This window comes from Strix aluco, chromosome 1, assembly GCF_031877795.1.
Source record: "Strix aluco isolate bStrAlu1 chromosome 1, bStrAlu1.hap1, whole genome shotgun sequence".
Taxonomy (NCBI): Eukaryota; Metazoa; Chordata; class Aves; order Strigiformes; family Strigidae; genus Strix; species Strix aluco.
The window spans coordinates 113578513-113598726 of NC_133931.1; the positions used below are offsets into that span (position 1 = coordinate 113578513).

The 20214-nt window shown below is 39.4% G+C and overlaps 1 protein-coding gene across 2 annotated transcripts in view; it reads left to right on the forward strand.

Annotated features, from left to right (window-relative positions):
- Nucleotides 1-632: 632 nt before the first annotated feature.
- The window catches only part of DNAJB6 (DnaJ heat shock protein family (Hsp40) member B6), a 65395-nt gene continuing 45813 nt past the window's right edge, over nt 633-20214 (forward strand). For both annotated transcript variants that reach the window (XM_074831705.1, XM_074831704.1), the window contains exons 1-5: nt 633-750; nt 10619-10727; nt 12099-12208; nt 14928-14987; nt 15353-15463. In XM_074831705.1, the coding sequence (XP_074687806.1) occupies nt 10663-10727; nt 12099-12208; nt 14928-14987; nt 15353-15463 (346 nt within the window). In that variant the 5' untranslated portion in view covers nt 633-750; nt 10619-10662. The remainder of the gene's footprint in view (nt 751-10618; nt 10728-12098; nt 12209-14927; nt 14988-15352; nt 15464-20214) is intronic.

Consider the following 20214-nt stretch of genomic DNA (forward strand, 5'->3'; position numbering starts at 1 on the left):
TCAGAAAACCACATCCTCAAATACAACCCAAAGCGTGCTTAAATATATTTGAACAGCACGAGAAATCTGTATAGGTGCCAGCTGGAAAACGATGAATCTGGCCTCAAAAGAATTATGTGTGAGGGTTACAATTTTTGAGACTAAAACAAAGACGCACGTGGGGGAAGAATTTTGGTCTTCTCGCTTCTAGCAGCCAAACCCGCCTATTCAAAGATTGGTTTTTTAACTTGTGCTGTTTTTTCCCCTTCTCCTTTCCCCCAGCAGCACACCTGGACAGCACTTCTCCCCCCACCCCGTATCAGTGAAACACAGAGGGCGTTTCCACCCAACTGCCGGCCTCTGGGGGCTGAGAAACTCCGGGATAGGAATAACGACGGTGCAGTGAGCGGCGGCGGGCGCCCGGAAGGCCGAGGCCGGGCCGTGCCGGCGGCAGCCGGGGCCGAAGCAGGCGGCTCTGCGGGGCTGCCTGACGAGGACGGCGACCGGGCCGCGAGGCGCGAAGCCCCGCCCCCGCGGCAGCGCCGCCAGCCGCCGGCAGGGGGCAGGCTCCGCCCGCGCGGCGGGCGGGCGCGCGGCTGGCGGGCGGGCAGCAGCACGCCGTTCGAGAAACTTCCGGAAACAGCCGCGCGGAAGTGACGTCGCGCGCTGACGGCGCTTCCTGTTTGCGGCGGAGGTGAGCTGCCGCCGTTGCCGTTGTCCCGGGCTGCTGGCGGGGAGAGTAGCGGCCGCGCTGCGGAGGCACCGGGGCGGGTGAGTACGGGCGGCGAGGCTGCCCCGGGACGGGCCTCGCCTCCTTCCGCCGTGTGAGGGGAAGGGGGGAGCGAGCGGGAGGGGGCGCCGGTTTCTGGGCCAGGCCGCGGATCTTAGCAACAGTGTTGCTGGTAACGGGGCCTGCCGGCGCGGCTTGGTGGAGGCCTGGGTCCGCGCCGCCATGCTGCGCGCTGGGGAGCGGGCGGCGGGGCGTCCCCGCAGGCAGCCGGCCTGCCGCCCGCCTCGGGGTTCTCTCCTCGGCCGTTGGGGAGGCGCGTGGCGGCGGCCCCGGGGCGGCCGGAGCGGGGTTTGCGTGGGGCGCGCAGGGAAGCGGAGCGGGCGGCGGGGATCTCCGGTACTCGGGGGGGGCGGGGGGAGCGGGCGGGCGGGCGGTGAGGAGCCGCCCCCGGGCGCAGTGGCTGCTTCGGGCTTGTCCCGTAACTCGGAGCGGAGGAGATACAGTTTGGGATCCCCGGGCCGTGCCATCCCCGATGGGATTTGTCTTGTTTGCCGCAAGCAGCGAAGGCCTAGGGAGGAAAAAAATCCGCTTTTCCAATTCTGCTTTCCGTTTCGAAAGGATGAGGGAGAGCCTCAGTTCACCCTCGCTCTTGAATATGTTGAACAGACCTTCATCTTAAGTCCTTTTCTTCACAGCGTACTTTTTTTGGCATGCTTGTAAACTAAACGTGCTTTTTTTCCCCCCGATAGAAGTGGTTTAGTTGAATTCTGCTCTGAGTTTATTAACTCACCGTAGAGTCAGTAGTAAGGTTTATTGTGGGTGAAGGTGGTAGCAGCCAGGTGTTTTGAAGTTGCTGTTACCAAGTTCCAAGCTGGGTTGAAAATTGTCGCTGGCAGGTAAGGAACGTAGTTTGTTGATAGTTTTTGCTGGATTTGGGAGAGGGCAGCCAGTTGGGAAGACATTTATGACCAGCGTTCCTGTTTGTAGCAACACTTCATACTGTGTTACAGTTTTATTGTCAGAGCTCTCCTTGGCTGTTGAAAACCTGTGCTGCAGGCTTGACCCATTCTCATGAAGGCATTAGAAAAGATTATTCAAAATACTGAGCAAATTTGGTTTGAATTCTGATAGTAATAAACTAGTTCGATTCTCATTTGGGCACAATAACTCCATAGAAGCTAAATTTATAACAATGCTAATGAGCAAATGGTCAAGCTTGTGACATTGCATAGTCAATCAGTGATCAAGCCCCGAGTTTTTAGGATATTAAGTGTCAAAACCTGATAAGAACAAGGTGTTGACATGGAGGGAACAGCTGGAATGAAACTAGGCTCTGCCTCTCTGGTCCTCTGAGATGGCAGTTACCGCTGCCTGCTGACCTTAATTTTGTTTACTCTTTGGAGATCCTTGTACTCTAGTTAGGAGGGATTTTACATTCAGCAGATGATCAAGAGCCTGGTGGTTAAAGTACCATTTAGTTTGCTGGATTATGTTGTCAAAGAAGATTTGTTTGGACCAGTGAGTAAATGTATTTACAGATCTTGTCTCTGTGATTTACTTTTTTGTGGTTTTTTATTTTAAGCAACCAGAATGCTAACTAGCGCAGAATACTGATCTGACTTTGTTTCCTCCTCTTGGCTCTCATGCTGCCTTTTCAACGGAGAACAAGAGGCCGTTCGAAATGGAAGATAATTTAGGATTAAATTTTCTTAAATAATCTCAGACATTGGAGGCAGAATTTAAATTGCTACTCTTACTGGCAGTACTGTTTAAATTGCAATGTTACTAATAATTTCTTTATCTGTAAACTGCAGAGTTCTCCCCCTCTTCCATCAGATTTGTCTTTTTATGACTTGTGCTTTCTGACTGCAGCACGTTCTCACCAAAACAGCTTTTCTTTCTGGTATTTTCTTCTATCTTTCCTAGATTGATGCAGTTTGCTAATTTATCTTGGCTGGACTTTGGGAGAAAGCATGCAAGGCTTCACTTTTGCGTAACTCAATTTTTTTAGTAGATATATACATTTCTCTACCTACTGTATTCTTTCTTTCATCCACTAGTAGTTTTGGAATGTACATGGAGAGAGGAAACAATTTACGTTAAATCATCATCGCAGTAACAAGGATATATGAGTTCCTAATAGTATCTGGACTGTACTGAGGAAAGAAATACCTGTGGGGTTTTTTTAAACTGCGAAACTTTCAGGACCCCTGCATTTGCACATCTGTGCTTAACGCATTGGCGCAGTTAGGTCTTTGAGCTGAGGTCGTGCGGGATGAGAGTGATGATTGTGATTACAGTGAGTCCAGAGGCACTGAAGTTCTAGCCTGGAATTGACTGAAATGTCACACCAGGTTGAACAGTAAGTGCAGCCACCTGTGTTAGCCATTTTCTGCTCTTGTGCTGCTGGCTATAGAGCACAGTGCATCTCCATCATGTCAATACTCTGGACTTCCAGACTTGAGCAGACAATCTGTTTCTTACCAAATAAATAGTGATGTTTTGAAGGGAATGTATTGCCTTAATTTTCAGCTGAGTTGTGTGAGGTTTAATATTCTAGTATTTTTCTCCTTAAGTAGGAAGTGCTCCATTTATCTAATAGCATTTATAAAGAACCTCGTCAGTTGTGTCCCAAAAACATTTCTGTCAACAGCTTTCCCTTTGTCTTGATTTATTCAAGGAATGGAAGGATTAGTGAGAAATTACTTAGCTTTGTCAAAACTTGTTGGATCTTATGTATGATGATTGTTTATTTCAAGGTAACTTTAAATTAAAACCGTAGTTGATTATATTAGCAGGTTTAAATTATATTTTCTTTGGTTTTGGATGAAATACTACATTTGAATGGATGTTAGATTTTTTTCTTAAGTTTAGACTTAATGAAAGCATTATTCTGCTCCTGTTTATTTGACTACTAGGGAAGAAATAATGCATATGAATTTCACTTCTGCAGTTACTAGTTGTAGGTTTCATTTATGTTTTCTATTTGTTCTGAGTAGGTATTGAAATCCCCCTGGTATTGGCAAGGGCTCAGCACTTAACAAGGATGTTAAAGCTCATATAATAAGTCTGAAGCCATTCATAGCTAGATTACAGCCAGTTTTTGTTAAAACTTTGTTAATTCTTTTGATTAGGAGAAATTATTTTCTCTTAAAATGTCTGAATCTGACAGCTTGTCATCATTGTTCTGAAAAAGAAATTGTCATTTGTTTTAATGTACCTTTTTTTTTTTTTTTGCTGGTTGGCTTAAGTATGACTCCAAAAACTATTTCAGAGGAAGTACATAGAAACTTCAAACTATTTTCTTTTCCCTGAAGGATCATCTGGTTGCATGTGATTATTTGGCTGAAACTTTCTGGATCTGATCTTTGCCAGTTGAGGCTTTCACTGTTTTTAATCGCTTAATCAAACACAGATCATACATTTTTTAAAATCAGTTAGGAATATTTTTACTTTGCATAAAATAGCCTTTTATGGGTAGTTTTAGGAGGGTGCCAGTGTTCCAGATATTTGTATGACACAATTCCAAATTTGGACACCTGAGTTGTTGTGTTTTGGAAAAATGCCCCTTTGCTTTAAGGAGAGATGATGAATAAGTGCCCCTTGATTTAAGGCATGCTCATAGATCAGATAGATAAGCGGCAGAATATCAGCTAAGGGTGCAAGGATAGCTTATTCACTGATCTACTTCCTTCTCCAGTTTTTGTCAGCTAGTTTATGTTTCTTTCACATATGAAGATTTTCGATTTCTTCTGTTTCCATTTGTGGTAGGTTAATTGTTTTTTAAGGGTCTCTTACTTGTTGTCCTCTACAGGCTCTCCATGTGCCAGGCAGAAATACAGACCAGAAAGTCCTGTGGTTCTTGCCACAGTTGCATCTTGCTCCCCTTGGGGAGGAGAAGAATGGACGGGGTTCTTTGTAACTTCTTGCCTTGAGGGGTGAGGGAGCCTTGTACAGGTGGCTCTTTTTTGGTTGTGTTGGGTTTTTGTTATTCTTGGGTTTTTTTTAAATAGAACTTGAACTGCAAGGTAAAGTAGTCAGCTTAGCTACCTTTCCCCCTATATGAACTGCATCCTCTCATAATAATCACTGTATTCAAATCCAGTCTGTTTTCTAACGTAGAATCAGGATGTTTGGTGTAAACATGAGATTAAGCTAAGCTTTTTGGCATGTTCATTTTATTAGATTCATCTCATGGGGATGCTTGGTAGTATTAATGTAATGAGTATAAACATTGTTATTTAAGTACATTTTATTAACTTTAATTATATGGTAAATTTACATTTTTCCATGAAGCAATAAATTTCAGGAACCTGTGAGGTTAAACTGTGACAGCTTTTCTAAGCTTAGGTAAGTAGAAGTTAAAAGTACAGAGGTTTTTATATACCTTAGTCTGTACCACACTGTGCATGTATCAGTGGCAAGAAAAATTTAATGTTGGTGCATTGTTTAAATGTATTTGTCAGGTTAATCACAAACTTTATACAGGTTTTATTGCTCTGTATTACTGTACTTGTCAGAATTAAAGAAACTTCCTTTCAGTTCCTTAGCATTCTTAAACTTCCTATTAGAAAAAGATTTTCTGATATACAGTGTGGGTGTTTGTTAGCACTTGTACAGTGCTAGTACAGCCAAGAGACTTGGTCATGGTCTCAGCTCAGTTACGTGTGGTGCATCCCAGATATTGTTGCTAGAACTGACAAAGATCTCTAATTTTATTTGGGAATTGGCCAAGGTTTTGAAACTGGTGTGTCTTCCTGTGTTGCTGAGTTGTACTAGGTAAAATGCATTTGATTGTTGCCTGAGTGGTGTTGTGCTCTGAAGAGTTGTGGTGTGAGGTTTGTCTTTTTTTGGTTAGGGCGTAGAATGACACTGGAAGGCAGTTTCTATAACCAGTATCTGTGTGTTAAAGCAGTGACCTCTTCAAGCCAGTGAGAACCCCTTGGGCCACTGGTACAAATGTGTCTTGGCAAACAGTGCTTTATGGTTGATCCTTGTTTACCCTTCTTTTAGATGGGTAACTTGGAAAGGTATAGACAAGTAATTACAATTCATGAATTGCATTTGAAATCCGTAGCTTGTGAACAAATGAAGTGACTGAACTTCTCTGAAGTATGTTACTTTAAGACTGGAAATATTTGTATATGTCTCTGAATTTACTGTAAGTAATAAAAAGCTTAGTAAAGGTGTTTTAGCTATGTAAAAATCAAATGAAGAAATATTAGAAAACTTCGAAAGTGTGTGTGTGTTGCTTGGTGTTCTTTGTATGGCCCTGGATCCATACCAGTATTAACGCTACTTGTAGTTGTTCATACTTTGAAGCAGTGTAAAATTTCATCAGGTCCAGCTGACATACTGCTTTCTAATAAAACTCCTGGAATGCGAAAAATCGTATTTTCTTAGTCAGTTGCAGTTCCCAAAGATCCTTGAAGTGTGTGCATCATCTATTAACATACCAGAGACATCTCTGAATTGCGCAGTTGCTGTTGAGTAGGTCAGAGGCAAGCTCAAGCTGAACTGGTATTTGGAAGAGGGTATTCATTCTTCCTGTGTTAGCAGCCGGATGCACTCCTTCAGGTATGTTCATAGAAAGCAGGCAGGTACTAGGAATTGGATGGCTGTGTGACTTGCACAGGATGGTGATGACTGGCTGCTTCTGTGAATTGCATGAATCAGGAATTTGGAACTCCACGTCCTACCCAGGTGACTGCGATAGTCACTAAGCTTGAGCTATTCTGGCATCTGTCAGGACTCTGTGCTGCCTCACTGCTTCATGGCCAGAAATAGAGAACTTTTTCTGACCAGGCTGACTGCAAAGGTTGCATGCCCCTCACTGTCTGATACAAGAATTTCTTGTTTGGATACCTTCCTCCCTTCTGTATTTAGTTGGGAGTGCTGCTTTGTCATCCCTGCAGGTTGTGCATCTTGATTACTTTTTCTTTCTTTGTCATCTGATCTTATAAAAGTTTGTAGCTCTTTACATATCTATCTTCTGTAATTCTTCTCATGCCTTTTATGTTGCCAAGGACTTTGCTGTAAAGAGAGTTTATGAGCTGGGTTTCAAGATAACTCTAGACTGGTCTAGCTTTGGGCTGTGGTGTAAGAGGGAGGTCTCAAGCCTGGTGATGTACTCCTATCAGTTGCCTTGAGTGAGTATGAGCATTCAGGGCTTCTGCTCTGTAAACCAGAACAAAGCTGACTACTTCTGTGATGACTGAGAAATCTATAAGCTATGGAACCTTTTGGTTCATATAAGCATTTGGATGTTTGATTTATTCATGCTCCAAAGAAGGAATTAGAGTAACTGATAGCATCCTATAATATAAACATAGTGCAATTATGCATGCAAGTAACTGTAGATTTTTGCAAGCAGACGCAAAGGCCGTGAAACAACTTCTTTCATCTGGGGTTTTTTTGCTTGTTTTTCCTTCTGAGACTTTGAAGATTTTTCTGTGGTTGGAGGTGGGAAATTAGCTAATGTGAGCTGGCTTCCTTGTGGCTTTGGGAAAAAAGCTCTTGAGTGCCTAGTTAATGAGCCTTGCTTGTGTATTTGGAGACAAATTGTTTGACAGATTTGAGGGTTGGAAGAAGATTTTTGTCAGTGTCCTTTTGGTTAGGACAGTTGAGTATTCTTGTTTTTAATTTTGCAGGAAGGTATATGGCTTGCTTATTTGAGGCATTTAGGCATTTTCACCATGCAGGTTCCTACTAGCCTTAAAACTACTGATATTTTTTTTTTTTTTGATCAGCTGTTTTCTGTTTTGTTACAAGTTGGTGGTCGTTTTTTTGAGTGAATATTTTGATTACTTTTTTCCTGGAAAGACTGGAGTCTTTTCTAGTTTGTGAGTGTTGGGCTGGGGCTATTGTTTTGGGTTTTTTTGTGTGTGTTGTGGGTTGGTTTTTTTGGTTTTGTTTTTTTATTTATTTTGGTCTTACTGGATGTTGAGCAAAAATCCAAGTATTTTTAAGGGGCTAAATATTAGCTGGCGTGGTTTCTTGTTTTTGCATGTTTTGCTTAAACTGGACAAAAAAAAAGCTGCAGATGATTTTTTTTCATGTAAATATTGCTAAAACCTTTTTGCACACAAGAAAAAAGTTCCTATGATACCTGAAATTGTAGCAATGCAGTTTATCTTTTATGGTAACTAGCCGATAGAAATAATGATTAATTAGAGATGAACCCTTACTGTCACCTGAATGTTTAAGGATAACATCAGCAGTTTATTTTCTTTAGAGATCTGCTGGTTTGTCTTAATTCAGACTTTATATGGCAGGTAAAAACCGAGCAATAACACACTTACAAAAGATAGAATATGAAAGCCCCAGACATTTCTTTGAAACAAATAATTCTTCTGTTCTTGGAGTTGCTTCTTAGGGTCAAAGTAATCTATTAAGAGCCGGTCATGTTGCCTCAGCAGTCATTTTTGGTCCCAACTTCAGGCATCTGTTATTTAGGATATATTGCTGTATGTATTGAGTCTGAACTTAAAACACTGCTGCACTGCTTTTAAACAGCTGAAGTGTTTGAAGAAATACATGTTGAAATCAGTATGACTACCAGTGTGCACAGAGTTCTCTAGGAAGAGATGTGATTTTTTTACATCTAAGTTGGTTTTCCTACCTGCTTATTCTAGCTGGAAGCTAGAGTTTTGAATTTTCCCCTTAAGATATCTGCCTAAATTGAGAGGAGTGCTAAGGTGAGTCTTGTGTTTAAGAAGGAAGAATATGGAAAAAACACTTAGCAGTATGTGTGCGTGTGCTCTTACGTGTTGTGGCTTCCTGCTGTTAGCTCACTGGTTTTAGGCTCTTGTTAGGAGGGGCTCTGACCTCTAGCTTTGAGCTTGACTCGTACTGGATTTCCATCACCGCCCTCCCCCCCCCCCCAATTTCTTTCTGTAAACTATATGTTCCATATATGTTATTACTCATAAGGACTGGCTACAGAATTTGATGATATTCTTAACGCATCTTAACCTTGCTCCTCGCTTGTGTATTCATAGAGCTGCTGTTCTAACCATTGTTTGGGAAACAGCAAAACTAGTAAGGCCTAGTTGATAGCAAATATTCTGGGATATTTTTGGTAACCTGTATGTTTACATATTGAATTCTGCCATTGCTGTATTAGTACTGGCAGTTTTAATGTTCATTTTAATGTATGTCTCCTAGCTTCCCTTGGTGTTGGTCACAGTATTAACTATACCCTTACTATTTTTTTCAGTGTGAAGGTTTCTTCAAAGGGCAAAGTCAATTAGAGGTCTGTTTACCTGCTACACTTTAATTTTGTAAGTGTTTGTGGGACTGTATGGTTAACTAGATTGCTGAAACCACCCAAGTTTTAAAAACATGTAGCTCCTTCAATACATTTGCTTCTGTAAGTAGTTTGGAGGGGGGAGGTAGTGTGGCAGGGTATCTCTTAAACTGGTTTTGCCATTTGAGGAAATGTGTGTGTAACCACGTCCCCAATTAAAGTTAATTAAGCTTTAACCTACAACAGCAGTGTATTTTGAAGATGTACCAATTTATTTTAAAAGGCAGTCTCTCTTTAATGTTTATATCCCAGGATGTTGAAAGATATGTGTAATACTAGCACCATAAATCAATTTCATAATATTTCACCAGGCTATATCATGCTTGATTCTTTCACTTATGTGAAAGAACATGAAAATGAGACTTTTCCTGGGCTGAAATGAAAAACACTGAATGATTTGAGGGGAGGAAAAAAAAAAGTGATTTCAATGAATTTTTGTTCTTGATACATGGGATAGGAAAATGTGACTTAACACATTGCTGTATTGTTATGTTCTAAGTACATTTCGGTGACTTTGCCTGCAACGAGTTGATAACTCATTGGAAAGGTCAGTGTTGCCTTGTTCATAAAATAAAACGAACCAGCAGCAGCAGTAGGATGGTAGGGTGGTTGGAACTTTTGTGAAGAATGGACACTTGTTACAGTGGTGGGGAGAAGAAGGCTTTGCATGAAGAGATGAAATGTTCAGGAAATTTTTAGAAAGATTCTTTAATCTTAGTGGTCATTTAGTTGAACTAATGGTTAGTATAGCTGTTCCGTGTTACTATTCTCTAATACTGACAAGAAACTGTCGGTATTTGAATTGAGTAGGGCAAATGCTTTTCTTCTAACTTGTAGGTTTCTTAGGACTCTTGTGAAAACTTATTCTCTTATACTAAGAAACACGAGGTGCCTCTGTACTTGAGTTGGTTGGTTAACCTTGCAGTTTGAGCAGTCTTGCCTGGCTATGTACTTTATGTTGATAAACATAAAGGAAGTAAATGGAATTCAGTAGCTTTGGCAATATGTGCATTTTCTGTCAAAGTTTGAGTACAAGAAAGTCTTATTGGACCTTATAGCTGTAATATTAGATTTCTAAGACCTGCATACATATTGCTTTTTTGAAGGGAGCATCTCAGTGGAAGTAACGTTCTGAACAGTAGATGTGAAGGATGTGGCCCTTCTGTTTATGCTCCTATGTGTTTAAGTCATGACATAGGTGTCAGAGATGACATAAAGTGCATATGATACGTGGTTTCTTTTGCATTCAGAGTTATTAATGTATATATCAAAATGGTCACATACTGTACATACTCTTTGTAATGTACTGATTAAATCTACCTTTTCAGTCTTTTGTTTCAGGAACCTGCTGTTTACCTATGTCTCTGTGCACTGTGTTCCAGTGGGATTAAAGAACATAAACAAAAATCAGAATCTTAAGTAATTGATCTGTCAACCTAAAATAAAGCATTTTTATTTTGGGGGGTTTGGAACATTCGAATTTCTAAAACCAAGCAGCTTTCTCTGATCAGGTTTGGTACTGGAAGATACTAGGCTCCTGCCTGACTTTTATGAAGTAGCATTACTGGACAAGCTTCATTTACAAGTTCTTGTTGTTACAGGACTTGAAAGACTCAGCTGTTGTTAACAAGACAACTACTGAAACATGGTGGATTACTATGAAGTTCTGGGAGTGCAAAAGCATGCCTCAGCAGAAGATATTAAAAAAGCGTAAGTTTCACTGGTATATATGTCAAAAATAAGTTATATATTTTAAGGAACAAATATAATCGCATGATTTCTGATTTCTCACTGTTGTCAATGCTAGAATGAGTAGTAGCCATCTGAGGTGATACCTTTGTTAACAGATAAATATTCTGACGAAAAGGATTTGCTTATTTTTATGAAATTAGGAAAAGAATCTTGAGTACTGCTAAAGTGAAAATGCCATCGGTCACTGTTTTTTGATCACTGTTAAATACATTTCCGTACAAGTGTGCCTCCAAACTTGATATGGTACAGGCAGTGACAGCCCCTTCTTCTGTGGCTGAATTGCAGTAACTAGTCTTCCCCTCCACTTGCAGAGGTGCTTTTTTGGATACTAGCTCTTTCTTAACATGAGGTCTGGTTTCTGTGCTCAGATTTTGATGGACTGAACATCTGTTACTATTAAAAAGACCCCCACTGTTTCAATTAGGAGTGTTCAAAGGAATTAAATACAGTTCTTAGTTTAGATTTACTGTTTATGTACTGTTTTAAGATGGGTGTTTGTAACATTTTCAGAAGACACCATTTACTTTTTAACAAACAATTGAGAAGAAACATTTCTGTAGTACACAATTCTAGTATACCAAAACTGTTTGACAATAAATTGCAGTTTCAAGAGACCTGGAAATACTGTGTTTCTCTCTTGCCTTCTTCTGGTGCCTGAGCTTAATTAATCAAATTGCACCGATGCATAGAAGTTTGATTTATGTTTTTCTCCTCCCTTGTTCTTTTGCAAATTCCTGCACGTACTATTTTATCAACTCAAATGTTTGAACGGTGATCTTGGATGTCTGTAAAATACTCCAAATCAAGCTAAGCACAGGCTTAGCTTTGCCCCTCTAAGTAGTTATGAGCACTTTGCTTAAAGTATTTCATTTGAGGATAGGAATTGTGTGCAGCTGTAGCAAAGAAGCCACTGATGTTAGGATGCTGCCAATTTGGTATCAGGGTACTCTTGAAGCTCTGTCGTCTTTGTACCAGAATACTCTTAATGCTTCCCATGGTTGGTTATAGTATTGAATAATTATGGAGCTCTAAGGAGAAGCCCATAGCAGAAGTGTTATGGAATGTTTTGATTAGACCTGCCAGATGTTGATCATCAGAAATGAACAGGAATAACCTCAAAATAACTAAAGAACCCGAAACCTACTTTTTTAAAGCAAATCTGAGTAGATGGTTCTTTGTGTATGTGCAGAATCTGTTGGTACTGGTCTAGATGCAAGATACAAAGCACTGGGGAATTTCTAAATATTTTAATCCCTGACAACTTGTTTTAAACATTTAGCATATTCCTTCATTTCAGAGTAAAATATCCTTTGTTTTCCTTCCATTTAGGTACCGTAAATTGGCATTAAAATGGCATCCCGATAAAAATCCGGACAATAAAGAAGAGGCAGAACGGCAATTTAAACAAGTAGCTGAGGCTTATGAAGTTTTGTCAGATGGTAAGTGTATTTTAAAAGGGCTTTTGAAATGCAGGGCTCTAGTCTGGGTGTCAGACTGGAAATGCTGATGTGTATGATGCTTTAAAAGGATATTGTAACTTTGCTTTACCATCCAACTCAACTATTTCCATTTTCAGAAGAAAGGAGAGAAAAAGAAGCTGCAGATAAGACAGAATGAGCAGAAATTTTGAAACTAAAAATTCAGGATCTCTCTAGATGAGTAATCAAACCAGTTTCCTTCTAGAAATTGAAATCCTGTGTTTGCGAGGCCCATTTCTGAAGAGATATCTGTGAATACCAAGATTAATTTTATCTTAGGAGGTAAAGCCAATGTTACCATCGGTATAGGGGAGTTCCTGTGTTTCTCCAACAAAAATCAGGATAGACGAACTATGAACTATCTACTGCTGGGTCTACTGCTTCTAGTTGTAACAGTAAGCTAGTCTTGATAAAGCCCAAGCATACTGTAAACCCTGAAAATTTGGATTGCGTTTGGGTGAATTCCATAAATTCAGTCAACTGTGATACTGAGGAGAGTGTTTATTTTGAATTGTTCTGAAATAGTTGCTTAGCCTGACACATGTGGTACAGGAATTCTGCTTATAGTTCACCCGTATCTTTTTGCTTGAAAATTATCATTAACTTTTGCTAGTGTTCTGGCAAAAGCAGTCTGAATCATAACAAAGTGACTTAAGCTACTTTGATTATTTTCCCCTGTAATTGACTGCAGCTGTCTCTGCTATTTCTGAAGTGTCCTTGATTTCACCTGAGGCCAGTGAGCATGGGAAAGCTATATTTAAAGCACTAGCGGCATCTAGATTACCTTTCAGAATTTGGCCTGGTTTATCAAGCTGCAGTCTTGCACACCCTGTTTCATTGTTCGGTTTTGATACTTAATTGACATGGCAGAAGCAAAGCTTAATTTATGGGCAGTTCATTGTATACTTGTCTTTGAGAATAAATTAACCTTCTTAGGCAAATTTTTTGAGCAAGATAAAAATAGGATACTAGTCTGGTTGTTTTACAGATCTTTTAAGTTCTTCGGAAACAGTACACTGCTAGAATTTTAGAACATCTAAAAATGCTGCCTGATTTTGGATCTAGACCAAATCCTAAGTTACTGGTGTCTTAACAATCATTTGTGCAGCAGGGTTATCTGAATCCTGAGCCCCGTGGTTGAGAGGCAATCAACTGTTCTGCAGACTTAATGAAATTTTCTGACACCATTACAGGCTTGAATGAAGATAGATTTTTGGCAGAAGAATAGTTTTGTAAGGGGTTACATAAGCAAAGAATACTGAAATTGGGTGATCATAGAACACACTTCCCTTGTGGTTTCAAGAACGTTATATTTTTCAAGATGAACTTCGGGCTTTGTGAACCCTCAGGTCTTTCTCGCTGTTTCCTGCTCCTTCTGACAGTTTGTCTGCCTTGCTGCTTTAATCTTTTTACATTGGTGGGTAGGTTAACCTCCTTTCTTTAAAAATTGCTTTCTAGAAAGGCAGTATGGGTAATGTTCCAAGCTTTGTGGGGATGTGTGTGTGGGAACCTATTGCAAGTTTCCATTATTTGGAGATGATGACCGGTATATAAAATTTTAATTCCTGTCAAAAGTATTTTACTTGTCAGCAGCTGTTTGATGTAACTGCATGTTCTTTCAGTGATCTATTTAAATTTCAAAAACATCGTTCTCTGAAGAGATTCCACTGGGAATAGCATGTTAATATTAAGAGTCTAAAATGAGATGCCCTGGCTGGTTTTTGACTGATGCTTTCACACCAGTGTAAGCAAAATAAGCTATCTGCCTCTTGAAGGTCTTTAGGTTCCCTTCCAGTAGCAAAAGTTCAGTCTGATCTTATGTAGTAATGTAAGTTAATTTTTTTTTCCCTTTCTCACAGATACTGGAAGGCTGGTCTGCAATGAAATTAAGAAATAGCCATTCCATGCCTTCTAAAATAATAGAGAGCAAGCAGTTTGAGTAAAATCCTTCCACAGCATTTTTTTTAACATCACTTCATTCCCCTTTATTACACTAGAAGTGGCTGTAATTAAATTGAGAGGTTTTGCAGTCATTCATACAAACATTGTCCTTCCATTCTCATAACTCTGTCACAATGGGCTTGGTCTTGTGCAAGAAAAGGAAAAGAGGCAATGGTTGAGGTTTGCAACAAGGGAAATTCCAGATGGATAGTAGAAAGAGAATGCTTACAATGAGAATGCTTGAGCACTGGGACTGTGTTCCAGAGAGACTGTGGAATCTTCTTTCCTTGGAGATTGATGAGGTCAGGGCTTTATCCAGGCAAGTTTTAACCAACTTTGAGATTAGACTTGTTTGGAGGAGAAGGTTGAATTCTAGAGGACCTTTACAAGCTAAAGCTTTCCATGGTACCTATGTAAAGATGAAGACTGCAGTATTCTTCTTAAAGTCAAACTTCCTTGTGAAGATTTTTTTTCTGCTGCAACAGGACCTGAGCTTCTACAGCTAAATAATGAACTGAACTGTACTAAGTCTACAGTTCAGTACCTGTTCTTTCTGAACCTGAATTGCTTCGTCAGTCCTCAGCAAAAATTTTCACCAGTTACCTGCCAGAACTTCCGTAAATAGACTAGCTTTGAGAAAGATGTTAAGCTGAGAATACCAGTTAGTCTTTTTGTTTGTTTTTTTTTTTCAAATTCAATGTGCCTATTTACTGACGTGATGTACAACTTCTCCTTGTAGCTAAAAAACGTGACATCTATGACAGATATGGAAAAGAAGGTTTAATAAATGGAGGCGGAGGTATGTTGATAACTTAAAATTGCTTTCTCTATTCTGGAAGCTATTTTCTTCAGCTTTCTTTTTAAGACAGGAATCTAAAATACCTATACTAAGGCCTAAAACATAATCTTCTGAAAATTGAAATTACAATTGTTTTGACAATTTTTTTTTTAGTTGTTGTAAAAGGTACTACTGATATCTGGAAACAGAGAAAAGAGAATTAATTATAAAAAGTATTGTGTGTACTTAATGAGTGATAACTGAAAGGGAAAGAAAAATTTTAGAAATGTTTTTATATTTTTAAATGACTTAAATACCACATAAGCCTGAACTTTCTTGTTAGCAGGAATGTGTGACGGTAATGGAAATGTAACTTCTTTTTGCAGGTGGAAATCATCATGATAATCCGTTTGGATTTGGATTTACATTCCGTAACCCAGAAGATGTCTTTAGGGAGTTTTTTGGTGGAAGGGACCCCTTTTCATTTGAGTTCTTTGGTAAGTACTCCACTGATTTTAGTTATGTGTATCTAAAGTGTGGCTAAAACTTTACACTTACAAAAAAAACATAGCTAATGCAGCTTTATTAGAAATAACTCTGAAGACTGGAGGTAAACCTTGGTATTTTGTATTATATTTAAAATGCTTGTTTCCTACCTGTTTCTTCTTGGTTGATTTGATAGTACAGAACAGATATGGCTTGCCAATTCATGTTTTGTTGGAAGACCTGGTTTAAAGAAGTACCCACTATAAAATCATGGTTGCTATGTCTCTGTAGGTTGGAAGGAACTAACATTCAACAGAAAAACTATACACTGGAATTCCCTCTTGAGAATTTGCAATAGGCAAACTTAGTCTTTTGAATTTGATCTCTTTTGATCTGTAAATATTTAATGTAGCTTTGAGAGCTTCTGAACTGGACAGGTTAACTGTAATTGTTACAACATAGCTCTCAGTGTGAACTGGTATCATAGCAGGAATGACTTTCTTGTATCAAAATAAGAACAGCTGCATACATAATCTAGACACTCTCCCAAATTCATGTCATGTTTGCTTGGGGGATAGAGCCCCTAAAGGCTCAGACAACTTAAATAGTTCTTGAAGCCTGGATGCTTCATTTAGTTAAAGGAATCAATTACGTGATGAAGTTGTCTCATCTTTTTACCGTAGTGCTGATAGTCTTTTGGCTTGTGATTTTGGTTGCTCTAGTGGATTGAAGGTCTTTTCAGAGGTGCTGGATTTCTTACTCCACCTCTCTGTGTATGTTCTACTGCATAAAATGGTGACCTATAAAGTGGAGCACATCCTGTGTCCAGTATTTACTTAGAGAAAGTAAAAAGTCCCAAACTGCAAGAAGTGTACTTGAAAAACAAAGCTCTCTTCCTATTCAGTGCATTGATACTGATTAATCTCTATAATAATGTATGTAGATGTTTTAATATTTTTAAAGGTATTTTTTTATCTTTGGCAGCATTAAGAGGCAAATTCAGCTCAGATTTTCATTACATCTTTAGTTTGCTATTCAGGGATCATCAGTTGTTGGATGACTGTAATGAAGGATTAGAAAGGGGTTGCAGGGTTAGAGGTTGACTTCAGTAGAAAGTTAGTTGATGCATTAGATGAGTATCTGATTTATTATTATTAGATGAGAGGAAGAATCTGATAAGAGGATAAACAGCAGAACTTGAGTAATTATATCCAGTGGGAAATCAGCAGAAGTAGTAAAGGGCAGATTGGAGGGAGCATCTAGCAAAGTACTGATGAGTGAAATGAGGACTGAACTGCCCGCAGTAGAAGAAGAAGAATCTTAAGGAATACTAGATGAGGATTTCGGTTTAGTGGAGATGAGTGATCTCAGCACTGGTTAGGCTACATTTGGAGTACTGTGTCCCGTTCTAGGCTCCCCAGTACAAGAAACAGCTACTGGATAGAGTCCAGTGAAGGACCACTAAGACAATTAAGGGACTGGAGCTTCTCTCACATGAGGAGAAGGCTGAGAGAATTGCTGGAATTTTTCAGTATAGAGAAAGCTCAGGGTGAGGGTCTCATCAATGTCTCTGTGAAGGGAGGGTGTAAAGAAGGTGGAGCTCGGCTGTTGTCAGTGGTGCCCAATGGCGGGACAAGAGACAGTGGGCACAAATGGAAGCACATCAGGTTCTGCCTGAAGTTAAGGTAACACTTTTCCACTGTGACGGTGACTGAGTAGTGGAGCAGGTTGCCTGGAGAGATTCTGGAATCTCCATGTTTGGAGATACTCAGAAGCTGTCTGGATGTGGTCCTGGGCAACCAGCTCTAAGTGGCCTTGCCTGAGCAGGGGATTGGACCAGATGATCTTCAGAGATCCCTGCCAACCTCAACCATTTTGTGACTGAGTGGTGGAAAACCTAGGAGAATCTGAGCAAGATGTTGAGTAGAAAGCTAGTGAGGTGGAGCTGGGAGAGAGTGTTTAGCTCTTTTCTTTATTTTTTAATCTAAGATACTTGAAAATAGTTGGTTCTCAGTCAAATATCTTTATAGTAAATTGTATAGGTAAGGCATGTTCTAGCTACTGGGAGACTGACATAAGGTCTGTTTGATTTTGATTGTATTTCATCAGCACTCGCAAAAGATTTAACTTTTGCTGTCTATGAAAATGTCAGTGTTCATGACTAACCTTAAAGCCATGAAGTTAAGTTCTGTATGTTAAATAGTCATGGGCTTAAAAAGAACCTGAGGACCTACCTTTTGGATTCATTAGAGGGAAGGCTGTACAACATAATGCATAGAGCTATCAAGCTTATCAAATGGAGATGCCACTGCTGCCAAAGTTTTCCTTGGATATTGCAGCTACTGTAGCCTCTCCTGTAGAGGAATAGTGATACATTTTACCCTATGGAAACAGTGGATTTATCTCTGCACCAGGGACATCGAGGCATGCTTCCAAAAACATTCTGCCCCTGCTTAATGCCTGAATTTATTTATTCAAAAGCAGGTTATCTACTTCATGCATTGATCACTGTCATTGTCAGCTTTAAGATATGAGTAATGTGGCACAGGCTCCACTTCTTGCAGAGTAAGGTTCTGGCACTGTCAGCAGTGTTATGTCTATTCCAGTTGATGAAAACTAATTGTTTAAAGCTGCCTCCACTTTATATGGATAGTTGCAGTGTCAGTGACCAGAGTTCTAAAACCTGTGTTGAGCTTTGGATTTCGAGTAAAAGCCCTTGTAATATTTTTCTGTCAAAAGGCTTCAAAGTGAGCACTTTTTTTGTTTTGTTTTTGCTTTAAAATGCCCAAGACATTCTCTGTTATGGGGAAGTGCAACTCAAAACCAATTTTTCCACAGCTTTCTATAAAAAGTGTATGCAACAATCTCTGCATTTATGTGAATGTTTAGGATAATACAACTTGAAAATATGGGTGCTTTCAGCTGAATATAGTGCATTTAATAATGCCAAAAGCAAGGAGTAGAATTGTGTGTATAACATGAATATTTATATTGGTGAACTAGGGCCTTTGTAGAATCCGCTGTGTTGAAACACTGGTGGGACAGCTTGTGTCCTGAAGAATAAGGGAATTTGTCTTCTAAAAATGAGGAATTTTCAACTTGTCGATGAATTTTCTGTGGAACTAGTGACTTTTTAAGGACCTATTCAGGTTATAATTGTTTTATAAGCAACTGAATAAGGACTGAGGTCATGCTTTCTAAAAATGTACAGTGGTGGAATCAAAGATGAAAACTTAATAAATAGTTTGAAATGTTTGTACTTTTTATACAGTTTGAAGTGACAGGTAGTGAAGCCCACAGAATGCAGGTGGGGCTCCATATCCTGATTGCCACTGAATATGTAAAGAGCAGCATTCAGATGCATAGTCCCTATAAATTTATGGATGTGAAGAACTTCTAAAATTGTGCTATGAATTGAGTATGTTAAACTCCACTGAGCTATGTTGCACTACTATTGCAGTTACAGAAGGTTTTCTTTATAAACAGAGGCATCTTTATTCATCTGTAGAAATGAGGAGAATGTATGAAGACTTCTGTGGTGATTTTTAACTGATAAGTGCCTTCAGACTTTTAAAATGAAAATTTATAATACTGTTGAAGACAGTTCTGAACACTTCAAGTGAAGCAAAGCTAATGTTACGTGCTGTGTGTTGCACATATTTCTCTTCACTGAATTTCAGGCAAATGCTTTGTAAAAATAAGAGTGCGTGAAGGCTAGTACTTTTTAAAGCTTGATCTGATAACATGACAGGTGGTTAACTCCTAATTTTTGAGCCATGTGGGCTTGCTTTCTGTGACACCTGGTTACAGCAGGATCTGCTTTTTCCTGGTGAGTTCTTCCAGTGGTAGTTTTCAGTCTCTTGGATATATAGATAGATGGTAATCCATGTAACAGGAAGAAAAGAAAAGGTGATGCTTCCCATGCACTACTACTCTTTGTATTGCAAAGTACTGCCCTGGAATATGAACGTCTGTTTAACTGGTATTCAGCGCTCTGTACTATATGTTTCTTCTAGTCTCTGACTGTCCTTTGACATTAGAACTGACTGTTTATTCTTAATATAGAGATTGATTTCTCTTTTCAGTAAGTTTGTTTTATACTTAAACTATATCCTACTCAATTTATATATGGTGCTTGACTTGAGTTGGTTTATTTGTGTTCCATGCAGTGTTTTGTTTGTATTTTACTTGTAAACTTTTCAAGGATGTTCTTCTGCTGTATTTTAACAGTTCATAGTGATGGAAGGATCACAATGTTACCACTGGTAATGGAGGTGTACTGATTAATTTAAAGACTGCTGCTTGAAGCATTGTGAGGAACAGAAACTGATGTGTTTTGGTGTAGGCAAAAATGCTTGACTGATTCTGGTTTGTTAAAGAATTGACTTAGTTTTGGTTTAGAGGCTTTTCAGATTCTCACTTCAAGCACGGGTTATATGTTGGAAGGGATTATCAGTGAGGAATTATATTGAAAGAGGGAGTAGATATTACAAGAGTGTAACGTTACCCATCAGGCAATTTAGTAGTTCAAACAACTCCTTAAGTAGTTAAGTCATCTTTTATATACACTGAGCTTCATATACACATCTGGTGAAATTTGAGATGGTTTAGGGTGTCTGAGATGCCTGAGTAATTTCTGTATGGGCTAGAAAATACAACTCAGGACCTACAGCAGACCACTATCTGCCCAGTATCTAGAAGCTTGACAGGATGTTTCAGGGCATTTCAAACCATTTTAGATGCTTGTATGTCCATTTAACTG